The sequence below is a fragment of the Phoenix dactylifera genome, unplaced genomic scaffold (assembly GCF_009389715.1).
Source record: "Phoenix dactylifera cultivar Barhee BC4 unplaced genomic scaffold, palm_55x_up_171113_PBpolish2nd_filt_p 000566F, whole genome shotgun sequence".
Lineage (NCBI taxonomy): Eukaryota > Viridiplantae > Streptophyta > Magnoliopsida > Arecales > Arecaceae > Phoenix > Phoenix dactylifera.
The window spans coordinates 299,677-311,677 of NW_024067971.1; the positions used below are offsets into that span (position 1 = coordinate 299,677).

The 12,001-nt window shown below is 48.1% G+C and overlaps 1 protein-coding gene across 1 annotated transcript; it reads left to right on the forward strand.

The window, feature by feature from the left end:
• Positions 1-10,487: 10,487 nt before the first annotated feature.
• Positions 10,488-12,001, forward strand: LOC103700263 (cysteine-rich and transmembrane domain-containing protein WIH1-like). The gene is made up of 3 exons (XM_039119547.1): positions 10,488-10,674; positions 10,808-10,982; positions 11,611-12,001. The coding sequence occupies exons 1-3, from the start codon at positions 10,623-10,625 to the stop codon at positions 11,654-11,656; spliced, it is 273 nt and encodes a 90-aa protein (XP_038975475.1). The 5' UTR covers positions 10,488-10,622; the 3' UTR covers positions 11,657-12,001.

Genomic DNA, 12,001 nt, shown 5'->3' on the forward strand with positions numbered 1-12,001 from the left:
TTAATCCGTCGCCGCTTCGCATTTGTTGGACCGAGCCGGGCCAGAGGCCGGCCCATAACGGCCCGAGGTTAACCCGGAGGAAGGCCGGCCCGGTCTTACTTGGGATGGGGAAGGGCAAGCGACGAACGGTAAGGAAATTAGGGAATCAGAGGCCAATGTTCGAGTCCGACTCGAATGAACGTAAAGCCTAGGATTCTGGCCCCGACGCAGAGCTGAACCAAACCAAGATATAATCATTAATTTTCTTCTTCTTTTTTTTTTAATTTTGTTGAGCCAGAAATCTCAGGTAAACCAAGGGAGACACCTCAAATGGTTGTTTGGAGCTCCATCGAGGTTTGAGGAAGATGTAGTGGAGAAGCCCAGAAGTGATGATCAAAGCGGTCGACGATACGCTTAGTCATCCAATTTTTGTTGGTTAAAAATATAATTTATTTGTGTTGTTGATTATAATTTACATATTGTCGTCGTTTCTATTGTGTGGGTAGTTTGTAATAAACTTTTATATCGGTTGGTTATTCTTTTTGTAAGATATGTTTATAATATAATTAGATAATGTATTTATGTCTTTTTTTTGTTGGATTATTCTTAGCTCAATTTAATCTAAAGATGTGATGGATTGATGAAAGTAATTTTAAGCCCTCTTTAATTCAATTGGAATAGGGATGGATTAAGTTTTAGTCCTTTTTTTTTTTTTTTTTTTTTGTGCTAATGCGGGTGGATCAGACCTGACGAGACCGGATACACCCAATAAAGTCAAAAAATAAAATACCTCGGAGTGCCAAAGGCAGCTCCCCATCGCCACTCCATAAGGTGCCTCCGGAGTGAGAAGCTACATACGCAGCTACCCAATCCGCAGCACCATTACCTTCACGGTAAATATGCTTAGCCTGAAAGGCCCATCCATCCCTCGCCATAACCCAAATGTCATGGAGCAGGGGATGGTCACACCCGCCACGCCTTGGACCCCCCTGGATCCAACTGACAATGGTGGCAGAGTCACCCTCCAGGATAATGGACCTAGCCCGTAAGACACACCGGGCATGGCGAAGGCCTGCCCAGGCTGCTGTCAGCTCCGCGCTGGGAACTGAAGTGTCAAATAACTGACTGCCACCGGCAGCCACAACCCTGGCACACGGGTCCCGGATAACAAAACCCGCGCCTCCCCGCGTGCCACCCTCCAAAACAGACCCATCAAAGTTGACCTTGAGGAAACTCGGGGGTGGGGGCTCCCAGATGAAAAACACCGTGCGAGAGGCTGCCGAAGCAGAATGGGAACCCCAGGTGTCCCGAGCTATCAAGGTCCCTCCAACGGGGCTAGTAAAACACAGCTCCGCCGCCTGAGCGCGGGCACTCTCGACAACAAATCGCGGCGACATACGTCGTTCGCTGAAGATACGAGCATTCCTGGCCAACCAGATCTGGTAAGCAATACAAGTAGCTCGGACAGCCTCCTGACGCAGCTCCAACGACTCCGATCCCTGACGCATGGCCTGTAAGAACAGGTCCCTACATCGCCATACCACCGGTGGAACCCCTGCCAACCGCCAAGTGCCCCTAGCCCATGTGCACTGAAACAGGGCATGGTCCACCGTCTCGGCCTCACCACAAGCCCCACACACCGATGGGATCCTCACTCCTCGACCTGCGAGTACAGCTCTCGTAGGCAGACGGTCCCAGGCCACCTTCCAGAGGAACAAAGCGACCCTCGGGTGGAGCCCCAATCGCCAGATCCAGGCAAAATCCGGGCCAGGCTCATGATCCTGCCGCAGGATATGGGAGAGATCGCCCATCCTGACCATGGATCTGGTCGAGGAACCCCACACACGTACATCTGGTCCGCCACTCTGTGGTAACGGTAGTGAACGAACCCGCTCCGCCAAAAACTGCCCGAACAAACGGGCCAATTGAATCTCATCCCAACCAGCCACCCCGGGGGTTATGAGATCACAAACCTGTAGGCCCTCCCCAGCCTCGACACTAACCATAGTCGGCCAAAGCCGCAGTGGGAGGCCGTCGACCCATGGGTCTCCAGCTACATCGATGCTACGTCCGTCGCCTATCAGCCATCGAGTGTGACTCGACACCAATGGCAAGTACGTCGCAATCTCACGCCATAGTAAGGAGCATCTCTGCCCTCCTCGGGCCCAGCCCTCCGGGCTTGCCCCCCCATAGCGGATAGTCATAATCCGGCTCTAGAGCCCCTGCGGCTCCAGGATGAGACGGGAAGCATGCTGGGCAAGAAGTAGCTCTCGTCTCTCCAGGAGAGACACCACCCCTAGACCACCCTCCCTGAGGGGAAGGCAGATACGCTCCCATGCCACCATGTGCACCCCACGACCCCTCCATATGAGCCCCATAAGAAGCCCCGAAGAAGTCGCTCAATCTTCAATAAAACGGACCTTGGCACCACCGTATTGGCCATAAGATAAATGGGCATGGAGCCCAGTACAGCTCGAATCAGCATGACTCTGCCCATCATAGACAGGGACGCTGCCCGCCAGCCCTCTAGTCTACTCTGAACCCGCTGCACCATCCCGGTGCACTCAGAAACTCGCAGTCTCCTGCCCGAGATCGGAACACCCAGATAGGTCCAGGTCCCATCCTACTCGGGCATCTCCAGAATCCTCCGAATCCCCCGTCGAACCCTGAGTGATGTGCTAGGGCTAAAGAAGATGGAGGATTTCTGGCCATTCACTTTCTGACCGGATACCGTGCAATAGGCAACCAAAACCCTCCTGATAGCCTGAGCATCAGCTACGCGAGCCCAGGTCAGGAGGAGACAGTCATCGGCAAATAGTAAGTGTGATATCGGCTGGGCCCCCGGAGCTGGGACATAGGCCCCCAACTCACCGGCAGCACACGCAGCCCGCAATGCCCGAGACAAGACATCAGAGCAAATGATAAATAGATACGGAGATAGCGGGCATCCCTGCCGAAGCCCCATAGTAGAGCTGAAGAAAGGGGATGGGGAGCCATTGACCAAGATAGAGAACCTCGGACCCCGGACACACCCCAGAACCCACCCAATCCAAGTCTCATGGAACCCCAGGCTCTCCAAAGCTAGCCTAAGAAAGCTCCACCTGATTCTATCATAAGCTCGTTCCATATCAAGCTTGACGGCCATCAAACTCCGCCGCTGCGAGGCCCGTCGAAGATCCCACATCATCTCCTGGGCCACCATAACGTTATCGGAGATACTCCGACCCCTCACAAAGGCACCCTGCTCCTGACAGATAATGCCGGAGAGGAGGGGCTTCATACGATCCATCAGAATTCTTGCCACAACTTTGTATAAAGTATTACACAAGCTGATCGGCCTAAAATGACTCGGCTCGGCCGCGTCCGGACGCTTTGGTATAAGCGTGACAAATGTGGCTTTCCAATCATCAAGCATACCTGCCTGATTGAAAAAACACAAGACCGCTTCCACCACTGCAGTCCGAACGATTCCCCAGTATCTCCGAAAAAAGAAAGGTGGGAAGCCATCGGGGCCAGGGGCCCTATCCGCACCCAGAGCCCAGATAGCCTCACGCACCTCCCCCTCCGTCACTGGACGAACCAACATAGCGTTCTCAGTCATATTGATTTGGGACGCAGCCCTCGGGATCTGACCGGCAGGATCGGACTCACAATCCTCCGTCCAACGAGATCGAAAGAAATCAAGCAGGATATGGGTGACGGCCGAATCGCCTTCAACCCGGTGACCCTGCTCATCCCGCAGGGATCGAATCATGTTCCTCTGCCTCCTGATAATCGTAGAGCGGTGAAAGAAACTAGTGTTTCGATCACCCTCTCTGACCCATTGAATTCTGGATTTTTGCCTCCAGAAGATCTCATGCTGCCGCAAGATCGAGTGGTGAGTGGCGAGGAGACCCCGAAGACTGACCATATCGGACTCGGGAAGCACACCCATCTGGTCTTCTCTACTTTGGTAGTCGGCAATCGCAGCCTCCACCTCCTCCAACCTCCTGAAGATATCCCCCACTACCTCACGGTTCCAACGCCGTAGCCGACGCTTAGTCAATTCCAATTTACGTGAAACCCTCTGCATGGGGTCACCACGAACCGGCAGACTCCACGCTCCTCGGACGATGTCCCAGGATTGAGGGAAAGACAACCAAACCTTCTCGAAGCGGAAGGGGCACTGGTGAGAAGAACCAGATACAGTCGAAATCAACAAAGGACAGTGGTCCGAAGCAATCCGGGGTAGATGACTAACCCTGTAAGAAGGAAATCTGGTAATCCAGTCAGTGGAAGCAATAGCCCTATCGAGCCGCTCCCACACCCTGGCTTGGCCAGACTGGTTGTTACACCAAGTAAATTGCGGGCCAGAGAATCCTAGATCCACTAGGCCATTTAGCGAGAGAAAGTCTCGAAACTCCCTCCTATCCACAGTGTCAGTAAAAGCCCTACCTCCACGTTTCTCACTCCCCTCCAGATACAGTTAAAATCACCCACTATTGCCGTTGGAAGACCATGAGCGATTAAGTGGGTGAGCTCATCCCACAGGACCCTCCTGGTCCGATGGTCAGTGCTAGCATACACACCACTCAGGACCCATGGTGCGGCGTTAGGTGCCGAAATAATCATCAGGACCTGTTGGGAGCAGTTATGGAATACATCGACTGTAGCCCCACCCCGCTTCCACAGAGCTACAATACCCCCGGACAGCCCCTGGGACTCAACTACATATGACTCCCAGTCGACCTCAAACCGACGTACTACACGATCCAGTCCCCTACCGGAAAGTCGTGTTTCATAGAGAAAGCAGATCTCTGGACTATGGATCTGAACCAACCGCCTAAAGGAAGACATGAAGGCCGGCTTAGCCGCCCCTCTACAATTCCACGCAAGAATCCTCATGGGGAAAAATCCGAAAGGTCGGCCACAGGAGCATCCACCCTCTGGGCCGCAGGGTCCATCATCAACTCATGATCAGGGTCGTTACGCAAACCCTCATCCATGCTAGCCCCGGACACGACTCGTAGTACTGCCGCCTTCACCCGTTGAACAACCGTCGAATGATCAGCGGACCTACTAACCGCCTCCTCAAGGCTACTCGAGTCCCCTACCCCTGGCTCGACTAAAGCAGGCGCGTCCCGCCCTGCCAGAGGGTCCCTCGCAGGGCAGTCTCCGCAAACAGGGAGTGCACTAGCCATAGTCGCATCGCCCAAATCGGGCCCACTCGCGACCTCAACCCCCTGTCCCACCTCCGCCTCTAGAGGGCCCAAAGTAATAGGAACCTTAGACGGCGGAACCACCCCCATGGCCTGGGCCCTAAACTGGAACCTAGGCTCACTGGGCCCCGCCAGCAAAGCCAGCGACTCAGGCCCAACAGCAGGCCCCAAGTGGGCCATGAACAGTGGAAGGCCCCCGTCCACAGGGGCCTTCCCTGAGACTTCTGCGCGTGGCCCAGCCAAACTGGGCCACGCGCTCTCCACCGCGCGACGGGCCTTGGAGCCCGTCACGCGATTCACCGCGTGAACCGTGGTTCACGCGGTTTCCCATGGGTCCCGCGCGCCCCTTACCGGGTTGACGGGCCACCTCCAGTAGCGGCCCAGCATTTCTGGGCCGCTTCTTGGACTGGTCCCTGTGCGGGCCCACCCAACCAGCAGCCGGCCCGCCCTGAACCAACTGGCCGGCCCGGACCTCACACGGCCCACTCGGGCTCGAAATCCCCCCTGTCGCCGAGTCAACACGCCCCATGACCGTGTCGACTCGGGAGCCCCCTTTCTGCCCACTGGATGCCGGGGCCTCTACCACCACCGGCGGGGAGTGGCGCCGGGCCACTTTGGTCGGCTTTTGCCAACCTTCTAGGTCCGGTGGTGACACCGGAGGCCTGGGCGAGGCGACCGGCGAGGAGGGCCGAGAAGGGGGAAGCCCACCGGAGGGCTCCGACGCCTGCCCCGCTTGCGCCGGCGGCCCACGCGAGGGCTCCGTCGCCTTCCCCGACCGTGGTGGCACATGCTCCCGTGGCTAGATTTACTTGACTCAAAGATGGACTAGATTTAGGGTGCATCGATCTCTACTCAAATCTGACCGAGCTCCCAAAAATCAATGATGAACAAGCCATGTTTGGCAGGTCAGTCACCAAATACGTAGGCCTCAGTTAGATGGAGCATTCATGGGGCTAGCTAAAGATCCAGCATCGAGTTGGGCTGCAAATGGGTTCTTGACTTGATCCGCTCTTGACCCAATTAGACCCAATCCAACCTATGGGTATTGGGCTAGGCTTAAAAAATTAAACCTAATCTTAATTTTTGGTTAGGTCTAGATCTTATGATTTTAAACCTGACCCGACCTAAATTGGCTCATATATCATCTAGGTCTAATTTGAATTAACAAAAAATAGGTCTAACTCGATCAAAACTCGATCCTACCCAACTCAAAAATCCGAATTATATAAATATTCTTCTCATTCACTCTAAATATCTTACCCAACGCATTGAATGAACTCTTATTTAAACTATCCCTTTTTTTTCCTTTTAGCAACCATATTTCTTCCCATCTGTTTACATTTACTTATATTTAAACATTCAAATTTCCTTTTTTTTTAAGATTCGTATTTATGATGCTCTCAAGTAAATCAATTATATATTTTAAGATAGCAATTTATAAGTTTAAAAATGATTAATTACTTGGATGAAATTAAAATTTTTTGAATCAAGTTTAAGTTGCCTCTTTTTAGTTTTATTTTAATTTTTAGCAATTTTATATTTAATTTTAACCGTAAAAGAATGACTAAATGCTTGATTCGAACCACAAATACTACATAGCCTAGTCCCGATCCAAATCCAAACATTTTGTTTGGTTCATAATTGATCTATACAAGAGCTTAGGCTCCAAACTGTGTAGAGCATGCATAGGATTGCTAGCGGGAATTAGCCCCTCTAGTCTTTCAGAGAAAAGAGGGAGAAGGAGAAGAAAAAAAAAAGAAGCAGCCGCAACTACCAAGATTACCAATTCATGGCAATAGCCCAAAATGACCGAGGTCTTAAATAGGATAAATGTTTGTAGAGATCTATACTATATTAAAAATAATAATTGTAAATCTAATATTACTTCCTAGCATTATTTGTCATTCTTTATACCAAAATAAAGAATTATGAGAACCACTTTGTTGACCTGCTTTGGGTCATATGGCCACACTTTTATGTCACATGATTATGCTTAGCTTTATCACAAATCTAGCTTTTTGAAGGCTAATTATGCGATCGAGTCTCGGGCTAGCCTGCATTGACCTGATACCGGTCCATCGCGGCCGGCCTAGACGGCGATCTTTCAACTCCAGCGGGCATGTATCATGGGACCTGAATCCAGAACTTGACCGGCGGTGGCAGCGAAGGACCAGAACTAAGCAACCATTTGGATCAAAACCATGTACAAGAAAGAATCCACAAAAGCAGTCAGTCGGTCAAGCTACTGATGCCCGTATACTGGCGTGTATCCTTGTTTCTCGAACGTTTGAATGGCTTGTGTTTTCTAGTGTGGCTTCTCATTGAAGGGAACTGGAATTGGTGCTATAATTTTCAAATCCGATCCCTTCGGCTTTTGGGCTACCCATCAAAGTTGACTGGGCCCTGCCACGTTGTTCTTAAAAAGCAGCCTTATGTTATTTTTTGGATGGACTTATTCTCGGGAAGCTGCAAAGAAGCGCATTGCAATATAAATAACTGGGCCCTTGAAGGAATGCTTCAGCCTCGTGGAACTTGCCTTCAAATATCTGCAATGCAATTTGTGGCTCATGGATGGCCTTTTCATACTTTGGAAGCTAGTTAAATCATTTTGAAATACAGTTAAATCTTTTTCATATATAGTTAAGTTCTATACATAATTAAGTCTTTTTTATACATAATTAAATTTTTTTGGCATACAGTTAAGTTAAGAGTTAATTACTCAAAAAAAAGTTAACTAATTCCAAACTTTTTACTACATTGAGCCTTATTAACTTAACTGTGTGCAGAAAAAATTTAACTGTATTCCAAAATGATTTAACTATATGCCAGACTAGATTAAGTGTGTTCCAAGCTTACTTAACTGTATGCCGAAAAGATTTAATTATATGGCAGGTTAGATTAAATATTCAAACATTGATTAATTGCGTGCCAAACTTACTTAAATGTGTGACATGCTATATTTCCTACGTATCAAACTTACTAACTTAATTGCAATGGTGAGTTAACTGTGTTCGAGGCTATATGAATTGAGTTTTAAGCTTACTTAACTAATTACAATGGTGACAAATCTACTGTACCTACCAATATCATAAAGATCGGATTATTTGTCACTCACTCATTATTTTCTTTTTTTTCTTTTTTTCTTCCTTTTTCTTTCCTTTTTTTCTTTTTTCTTTCCTTTTCTTCTTTTTTTCTTTTTCTTTTTTTTTTCTTTTTCTTTTTTTCTTTTCTTTTTTTTTCTTTTCTTCTATTTTCTCCTCCCATGAGACCGATGGTGCCAAAAGGGGGTCGGGCCGTGGCGGTCGCGGGAGGAGGCTCGGCGGCAGCTGCGACGGCTTTATTTATTTATTTATTTATATTTTTTTATTTCATTACAATTATTTATTTATTTGTTTATTTATATATATTTATTTATTTTTCTTTTCTTTCTTTTTTTTCTTCTTTTCTTTTCTTTTCTTCTTTTTCTTTCTTTTTCTTCTTTTTTTTCTTTTCTTTTCCTTTTTTCTTCTCTTCTTCCCTTCTTCTTCTTTCTTCTTTCCTCTCCTCCTGCGAGACTCGTGGCACCGGAAAGGAGGCCAGGCCATGGCAGCTACAGGAGGGGGCTCGGGAGGGGGCCGGGCCATTGCTAGCAGCGGCGGCGGCCGGCCAGTGGAGAATTCTTCTCCTCCCGCGAGGCCAGCGGCACCGAAAAGGAGTCGTGCCGCTGCAGACGTGGGAGGAGGGCGGGCCGGGGCCAGCAACGGCTGCAGGATGCGGGAGGGCGCCCTTTTTCCTTTTCTTCAGCACCTCCCCACCGTGGGGGCTGGGTCGGGGGTATTCCCGGCGGTGCGTCCACGGGAGGGGGCTTGGGATGGGGCGGGCTGCAGCCGCCATCGGCCGCGCCGGGCCCGACCTCCTTTTTTCTTCCTCTTTTTTGGAAGGAATGGGAGATCAGTAGGGGTGGGGGCATTTTCGTCTCATAATGAAATATTGAAATATAGCTGGACCGGGTTGTTAAACAATCCGTCAACAGGGATTAAATGTTAGAGACCGATCAAAAAATGGACCGGTCATTAGTTTCCAAGAAAAAACTAAGTAATTTATCATCTATTCCATTATTATATATAACTAAAAGTGGGGCTCAGTTTATGTTGAGCTCTTTATTTACCACTAGGACACCCATTTTAATAATGTTATTAATACAGTCTTGTTTCTTTTTCAATAATAATTAAGTAAGGCTCACAGTTTAGTAAGCTGATAACCTTCTTATTAATGATATTATATTATTATACTTTATAAAAAAATTATATTAATTAAGAACTCTATTTATTATTTAAAATAAAAGCGCTATCATGGGCATCCACACTGTTATCTTGATAACGATGCCCTAACTAACTATAGAAGGTCTTTTATGACTCAACCGTTGGAGGAAGGAAATTTCCCATATATAATGTGGGTCGACTCTACTAGATTAATGAGAATAAATTTATTGATTAATAACATGCATTTGAATTTTAAATTATTAATTTTTTGAGAATAGGTTAGCTACTATATAAAAGAATTGTTAGATAATCATATTACTACCCTGCCATGCACTATGTAGGCTCTGATCATTAACATCTGCTTGTTAAAATTTATGAAACTTAGGAATACTTGGTAGCCAAAATCTTAGGATATTCATGATATACACCCTAGTTGATATTTGTATGAGATTGGATTGAAAATTATGTAGAAATCTGACCTATTGGCCCATCTATCTTGCATTATTTAAGAGTCTGTCCAAATCCAGCTTTGATTCTAGTTTTTGGGCTGCAGGTTATTTATAGTAGTTTTTTTGTTGCAAAATTTAGGCTAGGTATTATTTGGGTGATAAGAGCCATAGTTAAATATACAACCCATCCACAACCCAATCTTATAGAAATATCTAAACAGGCTTTAATTGAAGACAACTCATTTACTGGAGATATTCTTGAGATGGTGACCTCATCCCTTGGGTTTTATATCAAGCCATAATAAAATGGTACATTAATGGAATGCAACCATAGCAGGCAGGTTGTTTTGCTTATCTAGTAATAAAGAAAATCTTCTTAAATAAATCAAATTAACTAAGTAATTATTATTTTTCAAGGTTAGAAGGGAGTCTTACTGGTAGTTTGTTAACTACGGCGGAACCACTAAACTAAAGCCCAAAAAGTAATTTATGATATACTTTAATTACTGAATCTTCCGATTGCTCGAGTTGTATAACGATAAAAGAAATTATTTCCAACCGAAACGATTCTGCGTGCCCCCAAATACCATTAATAGCCACCGCCACGAGCCGGTCTTCCACCCGAAACTTCCTCCTCCCACTCTTATCTTCCCGTTGGGCTCTCTCTCTCTCTCTCTCCCCCCTATAAAAACCCTCCGCGCATCAAAGCCTCCTCCACACCGATCTCAGCCGCCGGCGAGAACAAGAAGAGAAAGATGAGCTACTACAACCAGCAGCAGCACCCCGTCGGCGTCCCTCCTCCCCAAGGTATGGGTTTGCTTCTCGATTTCGTTCGAGATCTCTAGTTTTGAACGATTTTGGTTGGTCTGATTGATTTCTACGGTCAGGGTTTGACGGATGTTGTTAGGGTTTCTGATGGAGTTTTTGTCGTGATGATTAGGGTATCCGCCGGAGGGGTACGTGAAGGACGCCTACCCGCCGCCGGGGTATCCGCAGCAGGGGTACCCACCAGCGGGGTACGCGCAGGGGTACCCGCCACAGAGCTACCCTCCGCAGTACGCCCAGCCGCCGCCCCAGCAGCAGCAGAGCAGTGGGCCTACCTTCCTCGAAGGATGGTACGGATCTCTCTCCCCATCCCCCACCCCCACTCCTCCCCCCTCCTCTTGTAGATCTCGGAGATCTAGAGATCACCGGAATCGCCTGGCCGGCGCATGATGGCGGGAATGTTGGCGCGCGATCTGGCCGCCGGCGTCTCCGATGGCCGCACCACCGGCGCACCTCGCCGGTGAGGTCGCCTAGGTCGCGGATCTGCGCCGTGATTCGGAAATCCGACGGCGGGCCGGGCCGCTCCGTCCCGGCGCCGGCGCACGATAGCGCGGCTCGTTGGTGCGGTCGTTGCGGGCTGCGTGGGCAACGTGTCACCATCGTGGGAACATCATGCTGACGTGTCGACCGCTTGTTCATCTACTCATTACTCGAGTTAGGCCGCTTAACACAAGTAGAGTTTAACTAAATTTTAACTAAATTTGTTCAATAAATATCTATAGTGAGAAGGGGAGAGAGTACTCGTATTATATATAAATATTATAATATAATGTTCCGTTCCCAATATAACCCTATCCCAAAATATTCCAACCTCGACATGTCGATGGGGCTCTTGACTTTCGTCAGATCTCAACCCTCTGTTCCTCTGTCTGTAACTTTTTTTTGGGACTTTATTTTGTTGTTATTGTTGTCGTGCAGCTTGGCGGCTCTGTGTTGCTGCTGCCTTCTGGATGCCTGCTTTTGAGACGGTGCGAGGGCTGATCCAATCACACACAGTGTCCTGTGTTTGGTGTGTGGCGACATGGTCAGCTGTTCTTTCTAGAGAGACATTATCTTAGTTTAAAGCTTCCGTTTTTTTTTTCTTGTTTTTCTTCTCCCCTCCTAATCGACGTTGTAAGGGTTTACCTGGAGTTGGATTTGGTGTTCTGATTTGAATTGGTAAATGGTAGTTGCATTAGGTATCATTCTCTGAAAAAGTAAAGAAATTAAAGAATTCGGGGGTGTTTTGGCATGTCATAGTGGCTATCTTTTGATGTTTAGTGGATCTGTGTGTTGGTATGTTCATATATATATTTCCTTTGGCTAGTAA

Excerpts from the sequence above, each read along its gene's own strand:
- LOC103700263 (XM_039119547.1), top strand. The coding sequence starts at position 10,623 with ATGAGCTACTACAACCAGCAGCAGCACCCCGTCGGCGTCCCTCCTCCC. Across the intron at positions 10,675-10,807 it reads CGGCGTCCCTCCTCCCCAAG|GGTATCCGCCGGAGGGGTAC; the intron begins GTATGGGTTTGC and ends CGTGATGATTAG. Across the intron at positions 10,983-11,610 it reads CCTACCTTCCTCGAAGGATG|CTTGGCGGCTCTGTGTTGCT; the intron begins GTACGGATCTCT and ends GTTGTCGTGCAG.